Below are 23,721 nucleotides of genomic sequence, written 5' to 3'. Positions count from 1 at the left end.
ATGTATATCCAAGCTCTCATAAGACTTGTGAATGGATATGGGAAGCAAATGTTAATGTTTATACAACAGGTTAAAGGCTAACCTTTAGTTTTTATTTCAACTGTCAAACAGGCTGTGTGGATTCTACTGTGATGTGTACAGAAGAATCTGTTCATGTCCCCCAGTTGTTTGTCTTCTGGAGCTCCCTGTTGCCCAGATGTGATACACTGCAGGACTGTCTTGTGAGAAAGCCAAAAAAAACAGTGCTTGAAATAACCGTGCTTAAGTGACTGGAAAAAAAATTAAAAGGGAACATATCTCTGGACTTCAGAGGATAAAGTATATTAGAAATCAAACTGAAAAAAAATGCGTTAACTTAACCTTGCACATTAGCATTGGGTCTTTCATCCAAATATTTTGAAGCTTTTGCTTACCTCTCAGTCATGTATATACAAACAAAACATTCTTTAATTGGTCTTCTCTTCCCTTTCCCTACGTAGTTGTTAGTAGACACTTGATTTTCTCCACCTGGAGCTAGAAATGCTGTTGAAGGTAAATGGAGCAGATGTCTACCTGAGTGGGAACCATTGCATGCTGAATGTATAGAGGATGGGTTTTATTTTTATTTTTTTAACATCTTTATTGCAGTATAATAGCTTTACAATGGTGTGTTAGTTTCTGCTTTATAACAAAGTGTATCAGCTATACATATACATATACCACCATATTTCTTCCCTCTTGCGTCTCCCTCCCACCCCTCCCTATCCCACCCCTCTAGGTGGTCACAAAGCACTGAGCTGATCTCCCTGTGCTATGCGGCTGCTTCCCACTAGCTATCTATTTTACATTTCGTAGTGTATATATGTCCATGCCACTCTCTCACTTTGTCCCAGCATACCCTTTCCCCTCCCCATGTCCTTAAGTCCATTCTCTACGTCTGCGTCTCTATTCCTCTCCTGACCCTAGGTTCTTCAGAACCTGTTTTATTTTTAGATTCCATATATATGTGTTAGCGTATGGTATTTATTTTTCCCTTTCTGACTTCACTCTGTATGACAGACTCTAGGTCCATCAACCTCGCTACAAATAACTCAATTTCGTTTCTTTTTATGGCTGAGTAATATTCCATTGTATATGTGTGCCACATCTTCTTTATCCATTCATCTGTCAATGGACACTTAGGTTGCTTCCACATCCTGGCTATTGTAAATAGAGCTGCAATGAACATTGTGGTACATGACTCTTTTTGAGTTATGGTTTTCTCAGGGTATATGCCCAGTAGTGGGATTGCTGGGTCATATGGTAGTTCTATGTTTAGTTTTTTAAGGAACCTCCATACTGTTCTCCATAGTGGCTGTAACAATTTACATTTCCACCAACAGTGCTAGAGGGCTCCCTTTTCTCCACACTCTCTCCAGCATTTATTGTTTGTAGATTTTTTGATGATGACCATTTTGACTGGTGTGAGGTGATACCTCATTGCAGTTTTGATTTGCATTTCTGTAATGATTAGTGATGTTGAGCATTCTTTAATGTGTTTGTTGGCAATCTGTGTATCTTCTCTGGAGAAATGTCTATTTCAGTCTTCTGTCCATGTTTGGATTGGGTGGTTTGTTGTTGTTGTTGGTTGTTTTTGGCGGTATGCAGGCCTCTCACTGTTGTGGCCTCTCCCGTTGCAGAGCACAGGCTCCGGTCGTGTAGGCTCAGTGGCCATGGCTCACCGGCCTAGCCGCTGTGGGGCATGAGGGATCTTCCCGGACCGGGGCACGAACCCGTGTCCCTTGCATCGGCAGGCAGACTCTCAACGACTGCGCCACCAGGGAAGCCTGGGTTGTTTGTTTTTTTTGATATTGAACTGCACGAGCTGCTTGTAAATTTTGGAAATTAATCCTTTGTCAGTTGCTTCATTTGAAATGTTTTCTCCCATTCTGAGGGTTGTCTTTTCGTCTTGTTTATGGTTTCCTTTGCTGTGCAAAAGCTTTTAAGTTTCATTAGGTCCCATTTGTTTATTTTTGTTTTTGTTTCCATTTCTCTAAGAGGTGGGTCAAAAAGGATCTTGCTGTGATTTATGTCATGGAGTGTTCTGCCTATGTTTTCCTCAAAGAGTTTTATAGTGCCTGGCCTTACATTTAGGTCTTTAATCCATTTTGAGTTTATTTTTGTGTATGATGTTAGGGAGTGTTCTAATTTCATTCTTTTACATATAGCTGTCCAGTTTTACCAGCACCACTTACTGAAGAGGCTGTCTTTTCTCCATTGTATATTCTTGCCTCCTTTATCAAAAATAAAGTGACCGTATGTGCATGGGTTTATCTCTGGACTTTCTATCAGGTTCCATTGATCTATATTTCTGTTTTTGTGCCAGTACCATACTGTCTTGATTACTGTAGATTTGTAGTATAGTCTGAAGTCCAGGAGCCTGATTGCTCCCACTCCAGTTTTCTTTCTCAAGATTGCTTTTGTGTTTCCATACAAATTGTGAAATTTTTTGTTGTAGTCTGTGAAAAATGCCATTGGTAGTTTGATAGGGATTGCATTGAATCTGTAGATTGCTTTGGGTAGTATAGTCATTTTCAAAATGTTGATTCTTCCAATCCAAGAACATGGTTTATCTCTCCCTCTGTTTGTATCATTCTTAATTTCTTTTATCAGTGTCATAGTTTTCTTCATACAGGTCTTTTGTCTCCTTAGGTAGGTTTATTGCTAGTTATTTTATCCTTTTTGTTACAATGGTAAATGGGAGTGTTTCCTTAATTTCTCTTTCAGATTTTTCATCATTAGTGTATAGGAATAAATGAGATTTCTGTGCATTAATTTGTATCTTGCTACTTTACCAAATTCATTGATTAGATCTAGTAGTGTTCTGGTAGCATCTTTAGGATTCTCTATGTATAGTACCATGTCATCTGCAAACAGTAGTGGTTTTACTTCTTTTCCAATTTGGATTTCTTTTATTTCTTTTCCTTTTCTGATTGCTGTGGCTAAAACTTCGAAGACTATGTTTAATAATAATGGTGAGAGTGCACAAGCTTGTCTTGTTCCTGATCTTAGAGGAAATGGTTTCAGTTTTTCACCATTGAGAATGATGTTGGCTGTGGGTGTGCCATATATGGTCTTTATTATGTTGAGGTAAGTTCCCTCTATGCCTACTTTCTGAAGGGTTTTTATTTTTACCATAAATGGGTGTTGAATTTTGTCAATAGCTTTTTCTGCATCTATTGAGATTATCATATTGTTTTTCTCCTTCAATTTGGTAAAAAGGTGTATCACATTGATTCATTTGCATATATTGAAGAATCTTGGCATTCCTGGGATAAACCCCATGTGATCATGGTGTATGATGTTTTAATGTGCTGTTGTATTCTGTTTGCTAGTATTTTGTTGAGGATTTTTGCATGTATATTTCTCAGTGATATTGGCCTGTAGTATACTTTCTTTGTGATATCTTTGTCTGCTTTTGTTATCAGGGTGATCGTGACCTCGTAGAATGAGTTTGGGAGTGTTCCTCCCTCTGTTATATTTTGGAAGAGTTTGAGAAGGATAGGTGTTAGCTCTTTTGTAAATGTTTGATAGAATTCGCCTATGAAGCAATCTGGCACTGGGCTTTTGTTTTTTGGAAGATTTTTAATCACCGTCTCAATTTCAGTGCCTGTGATTGGTCTGTTTATATTTTCTGTTTCTTCCTGCTTCAGTCTCGGAAGGTTGTGCTTTTCTAAGAATTTGTCGATTTCTTCCAGATTGTCCGTTTTATTGGCATATAGTTGTCTGTAGTAATCTCTTATGATCCTTTTTATTTCTGCATTGTCAGCTGTTACTTCTCCTTTTTCTTTCTAATTCTATTGATTTGAGTCTTCTCCCTTTTTTTCTTGATGAGTCTGGCTAATGGTGTATCAATTTTGTTTACCTTCTCAAAGAAGCAACTTTTGGTTTTATTTATCTTTGCTATTGTTTCTTTCATTTCTTTTTCATTTATTTCTGATCTGATCTTTACGATTTCTTTCCTTCTGATAACTTTGGGTTTTTTTTGTTCTTCTTTCTCTAATTGCTTTAGGTGTAAGGTTAGGTTGTTTATTTGAGATGTTTCTTGTTTCTTGAGGTTGGATTGTACTGCTATGAACTTCCCTCTTAGAACTGCTTTTGCTGCATCCCATAGGTTTTGAGTTGTCCTGTTTTCATTGTCATTTATTTCTATGTATTTTTTGATTTCCTCTTTGATTTCTTCAGTGATCTCTTGGTTATTTAGTATTGTATTGTTTAGCTTCCATGTGTTTGTATTTTTACAGACTTTTCCTTTAACTGATATCTAGTCTCATAGCATTGTGGTCAGAAAAGATACTTGATACAATTTCAATTTTCTTACATTTACCAAGGCTTGATTTGTGACCCAAGATATGATCTATCTTGGCCAATGTTCCGTGAGCACATGAGAAGTGTATTCTGTTGTTTTCAGCTGGAATGTCTTATAAATATCAATTGAGTCCATCTCGTTTAATGTATCATTTAAAGCTTGTGTTTCCTTATTTATTTTCATTTTGGATTATCTGTCCATTGGTGCAAGGGGGTGTTAAAGTCCTCTACTATAATTGTGTTACTGTCAATTTCCCCTTTTATGGCTGCTAGCATTTGCCTTATGTATTGATGTGCTCCTATGTTGGGTGCATAAATATTCACAATTGTTATATCTTCTTCTTGGATTGATCCCTTGATCATTATGTAGTGTCCTTCTTTGTCTCTTGTAATAGTCTTTATTTTAAAGTGTATTTTGTCTGATATGAGAATTGCTACTCTAGCTTTCTTTTGATTTCCATTTGCATGGAATATCTTTTTCCATCCCCTCAATTTCTGTCTGTATGTGTCCCTAAGTCTGAAGTGGGTCTCTTGTAGACAGCATATATAGCGGTCTTGTTTTTGTATTCATTCAGCCAGTCTACGTCTTTTGATTGGATCATCTAACCCATTTACATTTAAGGTAGTTATCAATATGTATATTCCTATTACCATTTTCTTAATTGTTTTGAGTTTGTTATTGTAGGTCTTTTCCTTCTTTTGTGTTTCCTGCCTAGAGCAGTTCCTTTAGCAGTTGTTGTAAAGCTGGTTTGGTGGTGTCGAATTCTCCTAGCTTTTGCTTGTCTGTAAATGTTTTAATTTCTCTGTCAAATCTGAATGAGAGCCTTGCTGTGTAGACTAACTTAACTGTAGTTTTTTCCCTTTCATCACTTTAAATATGTCCTGCTACTCCCTTCTGGTTTGCAGAGTTTCTGCTGAAAGGTCAGCTGTTAACCTTATGGGGATTCCCTTTTATGCTATTGGTTGTTTTTCACTTGCTGCTTTTAATATTTTTTCTTTGTATTTAATTTTTGATAGTTTGATTAATATGTGTCTTGGCATGTTTCTCCATGGATTTATCCTGTATGGAACTCTCTACACTTCGTGGACTTGATTGACTATTTCCTTTCCCATATTAGGGAAGTTTTCAATTATAGTCTCTTCAAATATTTTCTCAGTCCCTTTCTTTTTCTCTTCTTCTTCCTTCTTGGACCCCTATAATTCGAATGTTGGTATATTACTGTTGTTTCAGAGGTCTCTGAAGCTGTCCTCAATCTTTTACATTCCTTATTCTTTTTTCTGCTCTGCAGTAGTTATTTCCACTATTTTATCTTCCAGGTCACTTATGTGTTCTTCTGCCTCAGTTATTCTGCTATTGATTCCTTCTAGAGAATTTTTAATTTCATTATTGTGTTGTTCATCGTTGTTTGTTTGCTCTTTAGTTCTTCTAGGTCCTTGTTCAATGTTGCTTTTATTTTCTGCATTCTATTTCCAAGGTTTTGGATCTTGTTCATTATCAGTACTCTGAATTCTTTTCCAGGTAGACTGCCTATTTCCTCTTTATTTGTTTGTTCTGTTGGGTTTTTACCTTGCTCCTTCATCTGCTGTGTGTTTCTCTGTCTTCTCATTTTGCTTTACTTACTCTGTTTGGGGTCTCCTTTTCACAGGCTGCAGGTTCGTAGTTCCCATTGTTTTTGGTGATTGCCTCCAGTGGGTAAAGTTCATTCAGTCGGTTGTGTAGGCTTCCTGGTGGAGGGGACTGGTGCCTGTGTTCTGGCTGATGAGGCTGGATCTTCTCTTTCCAGTAGACAGGACCATGTCTGGTGGTGTGTTTTGGGGTGTCTGTGACCTTATTTTGATTTTAGGCAGTCTCTGTACTAATGGGTTGGGTTTTATTCCTATCTTGCTAGTTGTTTGGCATACGGTGTCTAGCACTGTAGCTTGCTGCTCGTTGAGTGGAGCTGGGTCTTAGCATTGAGATGGAGATATCTGGGAGATTTTCGCTGTTTGATATTATGTGGAGCTGGGAGGTCTCTGGTGGACCAATGTGCTGAACTCGGCTCTCCCACCTCAGAGGCACAGACCTGACACCTGGCTGGAGCACCAAGACCCTGTCTGCCACGTGGCTCGGAAGAAAGGGGAGAAAAAAGAAAGAAAAATCAATAAATTAATTAAATAAAGTTATTAAAATAAAAAAATTAAAAAGCAATAAAAAAGGGGGAAAAAAAGAAAGAAAGAAGAGAGCAATGAAACCAAAAAACAGATCCACCAATGCTAAGAAGCATTAAAAACTATTGTAAAAAACAAAACAAAAGAAAACAAAAAAGGAACAGACAGAACCCTAGGACAAATAGTAAAAGCAAAGCTATATAGACAAAATCACACAAAGAAGCATACACATGCACACTCACCAAAAGAGAAAAAGGAAAAAAAATCTATATAAAAAAAACGAGAGAGAGCAACCAAATCAATAAACAAATCTACCAATGGCAATAAATTCTAAATAGTAAAGTAAGGTAAACATAAAGCCAGAAAAAAATTGGTTGCAGAAAGCAAACCCCAAGTCTATAGTTGCTCCCAAAGTTCACTGCTTCAAGTTTGGGATGATTCGTTGTCTATTCAGGTATTCCAGAGATGCCGGGTACATCTCGTTGATTGTGGAGATTGAATCCTCTGCTTCTGTGGCTGCTGGGAGAAATTTCCCTTTCTCTTCTTTGTTTGCACAGCTCCTGGGGTTCAGCTTTGGATTTGGCCCTGCCTCTGAGTGTAGGTCTCCTGAGGGTGTCTGTTCTTCACCCAGACAGGACGGAGTTAAAGTAGCAGCTGATTAGGGGGCTTTGGCTCACTCAGGCCAGGGGAAGGGAAGGGTATGGAGTGTAGGGCGAGGCTGTGGCAGCAGAGGCCAGTATGACGTTGCACCAGCTTGAGGCGGGCATTGTGTTCTCTCGAGGAAGTTGTCCCTGAATCACGGGACCCTGGCTGTGGCAGGCTGCACAGGCTCCCGGGAGGGGAGGTGACGGGCTGCACAGGCTCCTGAGAGGGGACAGTGACCTGTGCTTGCACACAGGCTTCTTGGTGGCTTCAGCAGCAGCCTTAGTGTCTCATGCCCATCTCTGGTGTATGCAGTGATAGCCGCGGCTCATGCCTGTCTCTGGAGCTCGTTTAGGTGGTGCTCTGAATCCCCTCTCCTCGCGCACTCCGAAACACTGGTCTCTTGCCTCTCTGGCAGGTCCAGACTTTTCCCCAGACTCCCTCTCGGTTAGCTGTGGTGCACTAGCCCCCTTCAGGCTGTGTTCACGCAGCCAACTCCAGTCCTCTCCCTGGGATCCGACCTTCGAAGCCCGAGCCTCAGCTCCCAGCCCCTGTCCGCCCTGGCGGGTGAGCAGACAAGCCTCTCGGGCTGGTGAGTGCTGGTCGGCACCAATCCTCTGTGCGGGAATCTCTCCGCTTTGCCCTCCACACCCCTGTTGCTGCGCTCTGCTCCGTGGCTCAGAAGCTTCCCCACCGCCACCCTCCATCTCTGACAGTGAAGGGGCTTCCTAGTGTGTGGAAACCTTTCCTCCTTCACAGCTCCCTCCCAGAGGTGCAGGTCCCGTCCCTATCCTTTTGTCTCTGTTTATTCTTTTGCCCTACCTAGGTACGTGGGGAGTTTCTTGCCTTTTGGGAGGTCTGAGGTCTTCTGCCAGCATTCAGTAGGTGTTCTGCAGGAGTTGTTCTACATGTAGATGTATTTCTGATGTATTTGTGGGGAGGAATGTGATCTTCACGTCTTACTCCTCCGTCATCTTGAAGGTCTCTCCAAAGAATGTTTTTTTTTTAAATTTTTTAAATTAATTAATTAATTTATGGCTGTGTTGGGTCTTCGTTTCTGTGCGAGGGCTTTCTCTAGTTGTGGCAAGCGGGGTCCACTCCTCATCGCCATGTGTGGGCCTCTCACTATCGCTGCCTCTTTTGTTCTCTGTGGAGCACAGGCTCCAGACGCACAGGCTCAGTAATTGTGGTTCACAGGCCCAGTTGCTCCGCGGCATGTGGGATCTTCCCAGACCAGGGCTCGAACTCGTGTCCCCTGCATTGGCAGGCAGATTCTCAACCACTGCGCCACCAGGGAAGCCCCAAAGAATGTTTTTTAAAATGTGGTTCCTTGGATCGGCTCAGCAGGTAAATTCTCAGGTCCCACCCCAGACATACTGAATCATAACCTCTGGAGGTGGGCTTCAGAAGCTGGGTTTTGACAGGTCTTCTGGGTGATTCTGATGCAATGCTCAAGTCTGAGAGCCCCGGCATAGAACATTAGTGATGGCATCTTTCCATTTTCTTGTTGAATGGTCCACAGAGGAAGAACAGAAACCTTGGACACTGGTATACAAAGCAATGTTGGTCAAATTAAATGGAGTTAAAGAGGTTTATGGTTGAAGATGGAGAAACTCTGCCCAGGTCCCCTTTTCTATCCCTCCCTCTTAGTTCAGGCATTTCAGAAAAGCAAGGTCACCATTAGACTCATCATACCTTAAGAGCTCATACAGCTTGCCTTGTGAGCACCAAAGCAGGCTTAACCAAGTCCTCTGCATGCCAAATATAGGCTCTTGAGGCCTTGGATGGATTCTATTTGGGGTGCCTAATACCTCTCCTGTGCCCTTGCACATGCTGTCATTCTGCCTGGAACCCCCTTTCTCCTCTTGCTCACTTACAAATTTCTCCTCATCCTTTGAGTCCCAACTCCAACGTCATCTGCTCTGTGAAGCCTTCAACCAAGTGCAGAGAGGTGCTCCCCATTGTGCTCCTCAGGACCTTGTGTAGATTTCAATATTATTTTGCTCACCCCATGATTATGCAGCATATCTATGTCTTTCTCTCCACGAGAGCTCCAAGTCCTCTGAGGAAAAGAAATATTTCATTAATCTGTTATTTCTAGTGCCTGACATATTGTCTGGCAAGCAGTAGACATCCAATAAAAAGTTGCAAGAGTATTGCAATGTTTTATTCCTCCCTTCTCTCTCTCTCTGAATTATTATAATTCTGCTGAATATTTGCAAGTTGCTGACCTCAAGACCCTCTGGCCCATAATGTATTGTGTGTATTTATTAATAACAATGACATTCTCTTACGTGACTATAATACAATGATTGAAATCAGGAAATTTAACATTGATACAGAATAATTATATAATATTCAGCCCATATTAAAATTTTACCTATTGTCTTAATGTCTTTTATAACATTTTTTTCCAAGCCAAGATCATGCACTGCCTTGAGCTGTCATGTCTTGTTAGAGTGTTTGTCTCAGTTCTTCAGTTTTTCTTTGTTTTTCATGAAATTCATATTTTTGAGGAGCACAGGCCTGTTGTTTTTTAGACTGTCCCCAAGTTTTGGTTTATATGATTGTTTCCTCATTATTAGATTTAGGTCATGGATTTTGGGGAGGACTACCATATAAGTGATGTTGAGTTTTCTCATGCATAACATCAGGAGGTATACGGTGTTAGTTTATCCTATTATTGTTGATATTAATTTTGATCACTTGATTAAGCTGTGTCCATCATTTCTCCATTGTACTTTTCTTGCCTTTTGTAATTTATAAGTAATTTTTGAGGATATACTTTTAAACTGTGTTAAAACCATGTTTCCCAACACACTTTTACCCAATGGTGTTAAAATCTCTTGGTGATTCTTCCCTGAATCAATTGTTACTATGGTGGCTGCAAGCTAATTTAACTGAACGAATTAATCTTAAAAAAAAAAAGATCTTTCAGATAACTATTTGAGCAACATAGTTTGAGAGAAGCCTCTCTCTACCCCAAACCCACTAGAATTATTTCTAATAGTAGATAGTAAAGAATCGGTATCCTGGGACTTCTCTGGTGGTCCAGTGGTTAAGACTCTGGGCTTCCACTGCAGGGGCCATGGTTTCAATCCCTGGTCAGGGAACTAAGATCCTGAATGCTGTGTAGTGTGGCCAAAACAATTTTTTTTAATTAAAAAAAAATCAGTATCCAATGTAATCCCTACCTATTTTACAATTCATTTAATAACTTCATTTTTTTCCCTCCACAATGAGCCCTATACATGTTTAAAGTCAACCCCCCTTCTACAGCTTAAATTAGATTTAAACATCCTTATGAAATAGTATATGTAATGTAGATACTAAGTCAATCTATAGACCTTTTTCTCTTCATTGATATAGCACACATATGCACAGCTGTAAAATGTTTATAAACTTTTGACTTTCCCACTAGATTTCCATAAGCAGCTCTAGTGCTTTATTTACAACTAATTAAAAATACTTCTCATTTCTTTCTTTTTGTTTTAACATCTTTATTGGAGTATAATTGCTTTACAATGGTGTGTTAGTTTCTGATTTATAACAAAGTGAATCAGCTATACATATACATATGTTCCCATATCTCTTCCCTCTTGCATCTCCCTCCCTCCCACCCTCCCTATGCCACCCCTCTAGGTGGTCACAAAGCACTGAGCTGATCTCCCTGTGCTATGCGGCTACTTCCCACTAGCTATCTATTTTACATTTGGTAGTATATATAAGTCTATGCTACTCTCTCACTTCGTCCCAGCATACCCTTCCACCTCCCCATGTCCTCAAGTCTATTCTGTAGTAGGTCTGCGACTTCTCATTTCTTATGACTAATTGCATTAATACTAATAATTAGGACATAATGGAATATGAAAATGTAGATATACTACTTGAAGGTTTTATATTTCATCTAACTTTATTACCTAAGAGTTTAAAAAATTGAAGTATGGTATCATTGTAATAATAGCAATTGTAATCATTATGCATGAATTTATTTTGATCATTATTTCTGGCTCTTTCAAACTCTCTTTTTTTTCAGATATAATTTTTCTTGCAACAAGATGTGAATATTTTAATTTAAAATTAATAAATCACAATTCTGTATTGCTTTTAAGATTAAGATTATTCAAAAATGACACATTTCAGGATTAACCAAAGTACATTTCTATTATAATTTAGTTTATCCAAGTAGGTAAAGAATAAACCACACTGTAGCTCCTTAACCTAGGAGTCAGGTTTTAATGACAAAGTCCGTTGCCAGCAATGGACATGCAGGTAACCGTCAAAGAAGTTGTAAATACAAATCCCAAACCGCTTCTATAAACTGAAAAGACCTTTGTTGAGTCACAGGCATAAAAATGGGGCATTGGCACTGCATTCAGTGAATATGGCCTTTATGACTTATGTATGGAAGTACCTTCTAGAGTGGTCATGAGGATCACAGTCTTATATCATGTAGTTGGTTTTCTATTTCATTGGTAGCATCTTCTTTATCATAATCCATTCAGACAACTATTTACAAAGAATGTTCAAATATGGAACTCAAGAGACACTGTAGCTTTCCACCAGGAACAAACCAGCTTATTTCTGTAAAGTAATTTAGTACTAGCTGTAGAAGGCCAATATAATCCAGAGAAAAATGAAATCAAGAATCAAATTGAAAACAGAGACCATTAAGTGCTCTAGATACAAGTTTCACTAATTATCTTATTTTTGTGAAAACCTTCCTGCCTTACCAATTTTAAAAAACCAAAAAACCCACCAGCCATTTCTGTTCTTATACCTGTATCTTAACACAGATATGATGGGAATGATAGGAAATAAAACTCTATTGAGTTCTCCTAATGTACTCCAAAACATCCAAATTATTTTTATTCATGATTTGTACTATTGCAGGATGGCAAGTCAATTAGGAGCCAATGGTGGGAATAAAAAGCCAGAACCAAAGCACAGAGTTTTCTCTTTCATGTGGCTCTTGGCATGTCAGAAGGGGCAGTACTGCCTCCAAAATCCAAACAATTAAAATGATGAGAGAAGAGGAGAGGAGGGGAAGGGAGAAAAGAGGGCACCCTAATAATTAATCCTACAGGTCACAGACCTTTTTAAAATCTTTAAAATGTAAAATGTATTGCTATCAACAAGCACGTTGCATTATTCTTTCTTTCTCCAGTTTTTTACATATTATTTACTTATTTGAAAAAAATCTAAAGTAACATCTCAAATGACCCATGAATTTACCAAGAAGTACTTTGTCACTTAAGTTCTCACAGACAGTAAAAATGTTGGTAACGGAGGAGAAAGGGTCCTTCCTTTCCGTTTGGCGGCAGCCATCAGGTGAGCCAAGATGGGCGCTTACAAGTACATCCAGGAGCTGTGGAGGAAGAAGCTGTCGGACGTGATGCGCTTTCTGCTCAGGGTGCGCTGCTGGCAGTACCGCCAGCTCTCGGCGCTGCACCGGGGCTCCGCGCCCCACCCGGCCCGACAAGGCGCGCAGGCTGGGCTACAAGGCCAAGCAAGGTTATGTGATATATCGGGTTCGCGTGCGCCGCGGTGGCCGCAAACGCCCGGTCCCGAAGGGCGCCACCTACTGCGAGCCTGTCCACCATGGCGTCAACCAGCTCAAACTTGCCCGGAGCCTTCAGTCTGTTGCCGAGGAACGAGCGGGACGCCACTGTGGGGCCCTGAGGGTCCTGAATTCTTACTGGGTGGGTGAAGATTGTACGTACAAATTTTTTGAGGTTATCCTCATTGATCCCTTCCATAAGGCTATCAGAAGAAACCCTGACACCCAGTGGATCACCAAACGAGTCCACAAGCACAGGGAGATGCGAGGGCTGACGTCTGCAGGCAGGGAGAACCGCGGCCTCGGCAAGGGCCACAAGTTCCACCACACGATCGGTGGTTCTCGCCGCGCAGCCTGGAGAAGGCGCAATACTCTCCAGCTCCACCGCTACCGCTAATATAAGTAATGTTTGTAAAATTCTTACCTAATAAACAGTTTAGGACATCCACGTCTGCTTAAAAGTGTTTTTTAATCTGTCTGTTAAAACTAGTTGTCTGCAGGTTGCTTCACTGAATGCATTGTCAAATTCTGAACGTTAAAGTGCAATAATGTTTGAAGATTTTAAGTGATGGTGTGTCTTGTTTCTAATAAGGGAAATGCCTTTGTTTTTGCTTTATTAGGCAGTTGATATGTCCGTGTGTAAAGTGCTGTCTGGTAACAACAGGTGTAAAATTCTGTAAAAGAGGAGCGCAGAAACTAGCCGTGTAGATTTGTTGGTGCATGTGATGAAACCTACAGCTTTATTGGGGTGAGGCAATGCTCTGCTGGTTTACTCTAAAGTGGCTGTTTTATGGAGTTTGGCAAGGACAAACTTTAAATTGGGTTTTCCTTGGGAATGTGAAGGATGTCATGATCGTTTATCATGGTCATTATGCCGAAAAATAAAGTTGACTAGGGCCCATGTTTTTAAACTTAATCTGCTATTCCATATACGTAACTGCTGCTTCCAAAAGGCGGAAAGTAAAGGAATGCCACGATTTTTTAAGATAATTGAATAAACCTGTTGCAAGCTGTTTCTCTTACAAATTGAAACAAATCCTGGTTAGCCTAAATTAAATTGCCTTGGCCTCCATGGTACCACTGAAGTTCACATAAAAGGTGGGAGCTCCTGGTTCAATCCCGTGGCTCTGATCTGTAGAATACTTAACTTCATGCAAAATAGTCATGGTATTTACACTAGTGTATATTGAAACTGATGGAAATTGAACATTAGGTAAATGAGAAGGGAGTTTTTAACCCTAAGGCTTGTAAGCTAGTGATGCTACGATTGGGAAATTGGTGTTCATCAGGTCCCTTTCAAGTGTGGGAGGATACAAGGGGCTTGGATCAAAAATTTAAATGTTTTATTTGTAGTATTAGTTTGTGACCCATTATGAAATCTAAGCCACCTTGGGGAAAATAGGGTTGGTTTTATTTAAAAGTAACATTGCTAAGTCTAATCAGTGTTATCTTGGCTCATCATTTTATCCATTCCCATAAGGCTACTAAGAAGAGTCGTGTAGTTGGTGTCAATACAAGTTCAATTGGTTTCCGATTTTATGTGTGGTCTACAGTTATTTTTCTCATCCCTGCTCAAACTACCCCCAAGAGCCTCAGCATTCCACAAACGTGCCAGGCCACCCACTGGTTGTGGTCGGGCATACCACCACATTCTGCTGGCATCATGACTTCCCCTAGACTAAGCTTCTGTTTCCCAGGGTGGAGTTGAGTGCATAGGAAATATGGAAGAGGAGTTGCCCCAGTTCTTGGTTTGCTATCTTAATAGGTAGTTTAATTTTGAAATCTAATTGCTGGATTTCTGGCAAACCAATTTTCCTTGTATTTTCTTCAAGGGTCTTTTAAAAGGCCCACTTAAATGATTTCTGGAAAACATGTAGCAGGCTCAAAAAACCTTTTGGGACCCAAATTCCTTCCCACTCAGAAAATCTTAAACCATATTACTTTGTGTGTAGAGGTGGTTCAACTATATATAATGATAGACTAAATGTCTATTAAACTAAAAAAAAATGTTGCTAATGGGTTGGGAACAATGTTTATAACAAATCTTTACAGTTTACTGGTCAGAAGCTGCATCTCTAAGGAACTGACATTTCTCTTTCATGAATGTAATTTTATCTAATTATTTTAGAGCTCACCAAGATTCAAGCCTCTCACTTTGTCTCTGCTAGTTTCAAATATTTTTTACCTTTAAATGGAAAAAAAAAGTTAACTTTTAAATTCTGAAAATTCAATGGTTATTATATTATTTACCATGGGAAGGGGGTGAGGAGTAGGGTGAGAAAGGGTTAATTACAAAACAAACAAACTAGCTAAAATTACAACATATACAGAAACTTACTTCCAAAATGAAGGGGAAAAAGGAGGGAAGGGGAAAGTAGCGGCACAAAGTCCTGAAGCCAAATCTGAAGAGGACATAGAAAGAAAAACGAAACTGTTAGAAAATATAGTCAATGGGACTCTTTTACTGTTTCAATGATTTAGTTATAAATATAGGTTATTAGTCTTCTCTCTATACATGTAACAAATGCCAAAAAACTCACTATTATGAAATTATAAAAATTGACTCTTTCACATTTGTTAGAAAGGGTAAAAATCACATACTTTTCTTCCCTTCCTTCAGTTCAAATTCTGAACTGAAATGTTACATGTAACAATAGCTGGTTCTAACTTCTATACAAAGTTAAACCATATTGAACTCCTTTGCCAATATAAGGAGCTATGTCATTTCTGTCACACTTGCCTCCAATTTAGGCATAAGAAACATTTCTCAAAGCAACTCAAAAGGAGCAAGTCAGGGGAAAGAAAGTTATGAAGAAGAGAGAAGAGAAGACTAGCAGATAAAACACATACTCTGAAAAACTCAGATCTGCCATTCAAGTACTGAAAATACCCCAAAAGGGACAATGAATGGAATCTGTTATAATAAAGTCAGCAAAATAAAATGCAAATCTCAAGCATGATAAATGGCCCTGATGGGCTTTCTGCTGAAGGGCATGAGGCTATGATTCAGTCCACAATTCCTTTTGGACCCTAAAGAAGGGATTCAATAGAAAGTTGTCACTCTGTTTTGCAATTTTTTCTTGCTTGTCTTCAGGAAACAGTAGCTTGTTTCTTCCCTCCATGTTATGCAGACCATTTCTTTAAACCCCAAAAGAATAATAATTGTCATATAGTAAAAGACTTCTTTTAGAAAATGGAAAAAGGAATATGAGGCCACAGCAATGATGTTAATGGTTACTCTTCAATGCTTCTTTAGCTGCCATGATCAGTGGTGTCAAGCTGGGTAATGGTTTGGCCAGTTTCAGGAAGGGATGTTGTAACAATTCTCTGGCTGAACTCCTTTTCTCCACATCCATCTCCAAACATTGATTTAAGAACTCCCGAAATATTGGGGAAAGTTTCTCTGGGTTTTGAAGTTCTGGGGTTCCATTTGTTACTATCAGGTACAAGGCCCTCAAAGGATTTTCACTGAGGTATGGAGGCTCTCCTTCTACCATCTCAATGACCATAATACCCAGAGACCAGATGTCTACTTTAGGGCCATAAGCTTTCCGTGTAACCACCTCTGGTGCCATACAGTATGGCGTTCCAACCATAGTACTTCGCTTGCTCTACTCAGGAGTGATCTGGGCACAGAAGCCAAAGTCAGTAAGTTGAACAGATCCTTCCATGTCCAAAGGCACATTGTCACTTTTGATGTCTCTATGGATCACTTGATTAGCATGTAAAAACTCCAATGCCTGTGAACACTCTCTGCATACAGCAGCAATCTGTGCTGCATTCATGCAGGTCTCTGTTACAACATCAGTAAGTGATCCCCCAGCGAGGTACTCCGTTACCACAAACAATTCATCGCCCACCAGGTAACTGTCGAAGAAGTTAACTATGTTGAGATTGTTTAATTCTTTCATCACCAGAATCTCATTAATGATCAATTCCTTCTTTGGCTGTTTCTGTAAATTAATCTGCTTAATAGCAACCACTTGTCCCAATGCCACATCAGTAGCAGTGAAAATTGTGCCAGAAACCCCTTGCCCAATTTTTTCATATCTTGTATACTTTTTCTTAGGGTCACCTATGCTTACAATAGTTCTTAATTGCTCCATAATCTCTTCATCTGTCATTTTGGCCTTCTTTGTCTGTTCGTCTGAAGTCTTGGCACCACTGTCAACATTAGAATCACCAACTCGCGCAGGAATAGGATCAGTTACAGAGCGTGTATAAATTGACTTTGTATGATCTGGTCATGGGGCAATAACAGGAGGAGGAGTCTCTTCATCATCATCATCATCTTCTATTACTACTGCTGTTTCTGAACGCTTGGTATTCAGTGCTGGTGTTCCAGACGGGAAGCCATCTTTCTCAAGAGGAGTAAAGCTCAGATATTTCTGCTTCACTGTGTTGGAGTCATAGAACTTTAAGACATCCAGCACAGCCCGAGGATTCTTCTTTTGCTCTAGTTTTGTGATATTGGAGGTCTATCGAGCCCACTGTTCTGGCATGCCAGTGAATTCTCCAGTAACAGCATCAAAACCAACATGGATGGTGTGCTCAAAATCATATGGAGGAGGAATTTCTGGCCTTTCCTTCTCTTTCTTCTTACTTCATTTCTTTGTGCTTGAGAATATAGAGACGATTTTATTCCTGGGGTTTTTTTCCCTCTGGAACAGAGGTCAAAGGTTTCAAACTGTGATTGGCTGACACAGGGTCTTTGCCTCCAGTGCTAAAAATGGTACTGCTCATTTGCACGGGGTGGGGGGTCCTGGAGACTTGTCTTCCAGTTCTCTGTTATCAGACATGATTCAGAATTATGATATGGCCCCAGGCGAGGAAAGGTCCCTGTGCCCCAGCGAGGAGCCTCCGGCCGAGCTCCCTGCGGGCTCAGGAGCCTCCCCCAAATTCTCACTCTCTTTACCCTCACACTGTCCTTAATCCATTAGAACCATGTATTCTTTAAGATTCACACTTTCATTTATTTGCCATTAGATGAAAGTTTGTTGGGGAATGGAAAACTTATTCTTAAAGTATCTTCTTTCAAATTACTTGCAAGCCTCCTTAAGGAGACATTAATGGGAGGTTGATGTAGAAACTGAGGAACAGACAATCCAATTATATCGCATCATTTATTGGAAAGTCGCTGGATTAATGCCCTGGGGAAAGTTTGTAATATAGTGGGCAATATCGTAGGTGTCCCAAATCAGTGCCAAGCTCCCTATCATCACATCAACCTTGAGAGTTGAACTGGCTTGCTCAAGTACATGGAGCCAAAAGTCAAGGTGAAACCAGAATCAAGGCTTCCTTTGGAGTCAAGACTTCTCCCAGTATTTCCTGTTGCTGTAAAATAATATAACAGATGTGGTTATCTCACACCCTGAGTCACTGCCAAGGAGAAAATGAAGCATGCACAGTAGAAACATGTCTTAGGGAAGCAAGGTGGCTACACTTACACCTTCTGCAGAGAGGACTCAGCTGTTGGGTGGCTGCTATTTCTGGGCATTGTGATATCATTTCTACACAATATTCTGCTTAAAGTGCCTGAGACCGCGAAGTGATTTAGACACTGTGAGATTCTTGCTTAAGCTCTTTGATGAGTTTAAAGAGGGCTTGAACTCACATTTTTACCCCAAGGCAAATTGCTCACAGGTCTTCATTTTACACGAAGCAGACTCTGGGGAGCTGAGTGACAGTCTGGCCTTGGAGATTTTCATTGAAAGGTTTGAAGCACATGTTTGAGGTACAGCCATGTGATGGACCTGGAATCAGGTTACCTGGGACAGAACTTGACTGCATGACTGTGTAGACCTGGGACGCTGCTTAAAGCATTCTGGGACCCGACCTTTTCATTTCCATCAACAAAATGAACAGAGTAAGGCCTGCTTAGCTGGCTTTTCCTAGATTTGAGGTGAGGAACATGGAGATTAGCACAGTTACTTACAAAGTAGCAATCAACTGAAAACTGAACCAATCAAATAAAAAATATAAAGTACAATATACACAACAAAATAACTGCTTTATTAATACACAGTGCAAAGTATTAGTGTTCCTCTATCTCCACAGATTCTGAGTTTCAAATTAGGGGGAATATGTTTTCACTTTTACATAGTGAATTTCTAAGAAGACTTATTTAACAAGCACTTAAAGAGTGCTTTTAAGTGCCAGGCATGGGTAAACTCTTTTACAATAATGGACTCATTTGATCCTTATCACAAGACTATGAGGTAGATGCTATTATTGCTCCCATTTTACAAATGGGGAAACTGAGAAGAGAAGCAACTTGCCCAAGTACCTGATCTGAGATTCAAACCTAGGCTGTCTGTCTCCAAGAATCCTTGCTTTTAACCCCACCGCACTCTGCTGAGGATGGCTGTGAGGTCAGTTAGAAGATAAAGATGAGGTGTTCCCTGTTCCAGTTGGAACATCTCATTCAATGTGATTGTCATGTTGTTCTTATTTTTAAATATATGGGGTTTCTTAGAGTCAAAAATTAGAAATAGAATTGGGAGTGGATGCTTTCCACGGAGGCCTTTGGAACGAAATCCAAGTCTAGGAGAGGGAAGTCTGGTGTTCTGCTTCTTCTGGGAACTTGTAAAATATTCTCAGGCTGGCCTGATTTTATCAGGCAGATGTACTTCTGAGACACTTGAATATTTCCTCATCCCACAGTGTTTATCAGGTCAACCAATGCTTGTATAAAAATACAAGCAAAATCATCCAGAAATGTTTATGTTCCACCAAATGAATTCAGTGTGTGAAACGGTGGTTCTACCCCATGCCCTATAAGATTTTTCCTTTTATAGCCATATCTGGACAACTTTAAACAGATGAAGTCTGAGGTATATACTTAGGGCATTTACAAAATTTTTCCTGAGTTGGGTCAGCAAGACCATAGTCCTTGCACAATTGAAAAAAATATAGCAACATGTCCTTCTTTAGTTTTATAATTGGTCTGGGGAAGGACATAATTCTGTGTGTGTGTGTTTTTTTAAATCAACTGTATTCAGGTATAATGAATATACAATATGATGCACTCATTTTAACTGTATGAAGACATAATTTTAATTATGAGGTATCTTTCTCTCTCTAGGTACATATCTAAAATGGAGACATAGAAGACATTTTGGGGGATCATCTTCCTTGCAGCTGGTTTTGGCTTCATCAAGTCACAGAGAATTGGTAACGCGTTGGGTTCTTTAAGCCAAAAATGATGACCTTGCCAGGAATAGAGTGGTAGTGACAATATTAAAAGAAAATATTACAGGAGTTTCATACTTAACAAATGGGAAATGATTCTTTGAAGGAGAATTTAGAATCTGAAAGCTTTTAGTTAATAGTGGACCCTTGATATTTTTCAAAGCTTAACCTCAAATGATGAAAAATAGATATTAAAAGATGCTATCCTTCTGAATGTGTTACCAAGCTCTCAAATGCTTTTGTAAATGTGGGCCTATTCTATTGACTCTGCATTTTGCTTTGTCTTCTTTGGCTGTGCTCTTCCACAGGGCAATTGTCATTGCAAGGTGAGTAGTTTCCCCGAGTGCTAAGGACACTTCTGCAATTTTTTTTGCAGTCATTTTAACTTTGGGGGCTTTTCAAGATGAAATCATCAAAAGAAGATTGTATGAGTAGCCTGAAGCTCCCATTGAGACAATATTGAGTTTTAAATGTTCAGAAATGTTTACACAGGCTGTTATTTGTTGGGAAAAAACATGAAGTCTCTAAATTTCCCTTCGGCTCTGACTCCTCTCATGTGAACAGAAGCTGTGACAGTGAATCTTCTCCTGCTTCAAACACCTTCTAAAATGACAAAAATCTAGTCGTTCAGAAAGTAACAATGTATGAAAATGTAATATATCTCTCAAGTTGCATGTGATGAAACCATATCTTTGCCTGAAATACATTCAATAGCTGTGAGGTTTCTCCTGATTGGAAAGAACAGGGAAACACTTCCTGGTCTGTGTTTGATCTCTTCTGAAAGAGCTTTCAAGGGGACAAAGCAGGTGGCCATCCCTGGAGCACTCACTGGACCCTCTCCTCTCAAGAGGATTGCATTTGGAGGGCCAAAGGGAAGGGAAGCTTAAAGGGCCTCAAGCTCATTGATTATCATCCTTTTCAATAATCCTGACTTCACTTGGCTTTATAATTGAGATTAGGCAAACTTCCCAGAAGTGGGATTTAGGAATCTAGAAGTGACTGTCCCTTCAGGATTTACTGTCCCTGAAGTACAACAACCTTCTCCAGCCCTTTTCCACCTAAACTCTCATGTGGTTTTTGCCTTTCTGTAACATGGGCTTTCAATTTAATCTTCTTTATGGCAGTCCAGGGTATGGGCTAGATGTCAAGGGACCTGGTTTCTAATGCTGGCTCTTCGAACAGATTTACACATGTTACTTTGCCTTTCTAGGTCTTATTTTCCTTATCTGTGAGATAGGTGAATCGAACTCATTGTATACTTGCACTGTTCAATACAGTGGGCACTAGACATGTGTGACTATTTAAATTAAAATACATTAAAATTCAGCAAAACTTAAAATTTCATTTCTCTCAGTCACACTAGCTACAGTTCAAGTGCTAAACAGCCTAGTGGCTGCAGTATTGCACTGTGTAGTCTTTTTGTTTTTGTTTTTGTTTTTGTTTTTGTTTTTGTTTTTGTGGTACTTGGGCCTCTCACTGTTGTGGCCTCTCCCGTTGCAGAGCACAGGCTCTGGACACGCAGGCTCAGCGGCCATGGCTCACGGGCCCAGCCGCTCTGCGGCATGTGGGATCTTCCCGGACTGGGGCACGAACCCATGTCCCCTGCATTGGCAGGCGGACTCTCAACCACTGAGCCACCAGGGAAGCCCTGAGCATCTGTTTTAATACAGGCGTGACTGGAACAGAACAGGCATGAGTTTTGTGTCTCAGAACTGGCCTCTATGGGGAGAGACAGACATGAATGAAGTAATCATGGAAATAGATATAAGATTACTGCTGAGATAAGTTCATGAAGGTGTGGTAAATCGTAGCGCATTCTGATCCAGACTGTGCAGTCAAGAAGGCTTCATTGAGGGAGTAAAGATGGGATGAAATAAAGCATGAGTAACAACCAGATTGTGAGGGAGGTCGAAGCAGGAAGAGACCAGCCTTCTCTACTGAGGTCCTGTGGGTATTCTAGAATGTGCCGAGGGTGGACAGGACTTGGGCATTCCAGGGCACGCAGGAAATCAAGACATTCTCTACGCAGACCTCTGTGAGAGGCACACACAAGGTATTCCAGGTTAAGAAAAAGGAAAGGCTTAGAGTTAGAAGAACTCAGAGCTGGTTTGGACAAACAAGGATTCCAATTTAACAGGAGTGGAGGGAGAGATAAAAAGTATAAAGAATGGGAGTAAAGTCTGGATGGGCAAGTTGGAGCCAACTTAATGCCAAGTTTAAGGGTCTTGTTTTTTCCTACTGAGTAATCAGTTTGCCTAGAAACTACTGAAAGTTTCTAGGCAAGGAAGAACATGTTAAAGCTACAGGTTTGGAAGATTACTGTGGAAGCCAGTGTCTGGATCAGAAAAAGGAGGGACTAGATGTTGAACAAAACATAATAAGAACCATATGCCAGGCTTTGTACTCAGCATTTTAATTTATTATTCCATTGACTCCCTATGACAGCCCTATAAGATAAATATATCAGTTTCACAAATGAGAAAATTGTCTTAAAGAAGTCAAATAAATTTGCCTTGCTGGTAAATTAAGCAGCAGGATGGGAATTTGGAATTAATGAACTTCCTCTTACCACTATATCAGGCCAGGGAAGAGGTGAGGAGGGGTCTTCAGTAACATTTGGAAGTGGCTTCTTGTGGAGTCCAGAGATTTTCCCATTCCCTGTGTGTCTGAGACCCAGATCTCAGAGGTGGTCCCTACTTCACTGTTTTCAGAGTATGCTGTGTAACCACCAGAACCATGTACATAACATCCTCTGAGGAAGGTTCCTCTGGTGGGGGGCTCTCTCCAACTCTGTGGCTCTGTAGGATCTAGGACACAAAGATGGTACAATTAACAGCAGATTGTGAGAGAAGCAACCATTTGCTTATCATGTCATAGTCTCATGGCAAGTTGTTCCACCTCTCTGGTTCCCTGTCTACAGCAGTCAGGAGCCCTGCAAGTATTTTTCTCTTTTTTCTTCTCTTTTTTCATGAGATCTTGCTCTGCTAATGCTGTGCACATCTGTGATGAAGAAAGCCTTCTTCATTTTCTTACATGTGTTTTTGTGTGGGAGCATCAGGAAGTTGTGGAAAGATCCAGGGGTTTGGAGGTAGGGAGACGAGGTCCAACTTCCTCATACACAAATGGGTTAATTCTTGAGTTGTGAGTGTTAAATGAGGTAAGGCACATCTAGAGCCAAGCATATCACAGATTTCCAATAAAAGTATGTATTTTTCCGTGTCTCATTCTCACCTCTTTGACAGCGAATGCTTTAAAGTTCAAGTACTAAATTGCTCTTTTAATTTGAGTCTCACTTCCCCTCTCCCTTTAGGCAATAGGTGATTTTAAAAAGTGACACTTTTTTTTTTTAATGTGATTTAAGGGCCTGACGGGACCATCCAGAAAACCTGGAGAGCATGGAGAGCCGGGGCTGAGGGGAGATTCTGTGAGTGGCGGTTGAGGGATTTCTGCTGCTTTAATACAAGGATTGTGAACTGTTTGCATGGGCACAATGGCAGAGAACAACGAATTATTCATTAATGAGTCATCTGTTCAGCCTATCTAAGTATTGCTACAAATAAGAGATTTGAGAGGAAACCCATCTTATAGAACAATTGGGCTCTCAAAGAGTTTGGAATTTTAATTGCATTGGTTATCTGGGATTACTGAGCAGATCCAGAAAATGAAAAGTCACGACTTTGATACCTTTCTTTTTTAAAAAAATCTGACTTCCTATATTTTCTTTTCCTGTCTTTCCTGTCCATTTGAGCTAAGAAAACTTTTACTTTCTCAGGGGGATCCTGGAATTGATACTTTCATCCAAGGCCCTAAGGGAGAAAAAGGAAGGCATGGACACCAGGTAAGATGGTCTCTGT

At 40.1% G+C, this 23,721-nt stretch overlaps 1 protein-coding gene and 2 pseudogenes across 1 annotated transcript in view; 2 read left to right on the top strand and 1 right to left on the bottom strand.

Annotated features, from left to right (window-relative positions):
- The first annotated feature begins 12,441 nt into the window (after positions 1 to 12,441).
- Positions 12,442 to 13,991, top strand: LOC132424327 (large ribosomal subunit protein eL15-like; annotated as a pseudogene).
- A 1,912-nt stretch (positions 13,992 to 15,903) lies between these two features.
- LOC132424325 (serine/threonine-protein kinase PAK 2-like) lies at positions 15,904 to 17,475 on the bottom strand (annotated as a pseudogene).
- A 4,272-nt stretch (positions 17,476 to 21,747) lies between these two features.
- Positions 21,748 to 23,721, top strand: part of LOC138414068 (collagen alpha-4(VI) chain-like) — a 62,858-nt gene continuing 60,884 nt past the window's right edge. The window contains 3 exon segments of the mRNA XM_069540655.1: positions 21,748 to 21,765; positions 23,229 to 23,291; positions 23,640 to 23,705. Of these exon segments, the coding sequence (XP_069396756.1) occupies positions 21,748 to 21,765; positions 23,229 to 23,291; positions 23,640 to 23,705 (147 nt within the window).

This window comes from Delphinus delphis, chromosome 4 (genome assembly GCF_949987515.2).
Source record: "Delphinus delphis chromosome 4, mDelDel1.2, whole genome shotgun sequence".
NCBI lineage: Eukaryota > Metazoa > Chordata > Mammalia > Artiodactyla > Delphinidae > Delphinus > Delphinus delphis.
The sequence above is the reverse complement of the archived record's forward strand: the minus strand, read 5'-3'. Positions and strand labels throughout refer to the sequence as shown.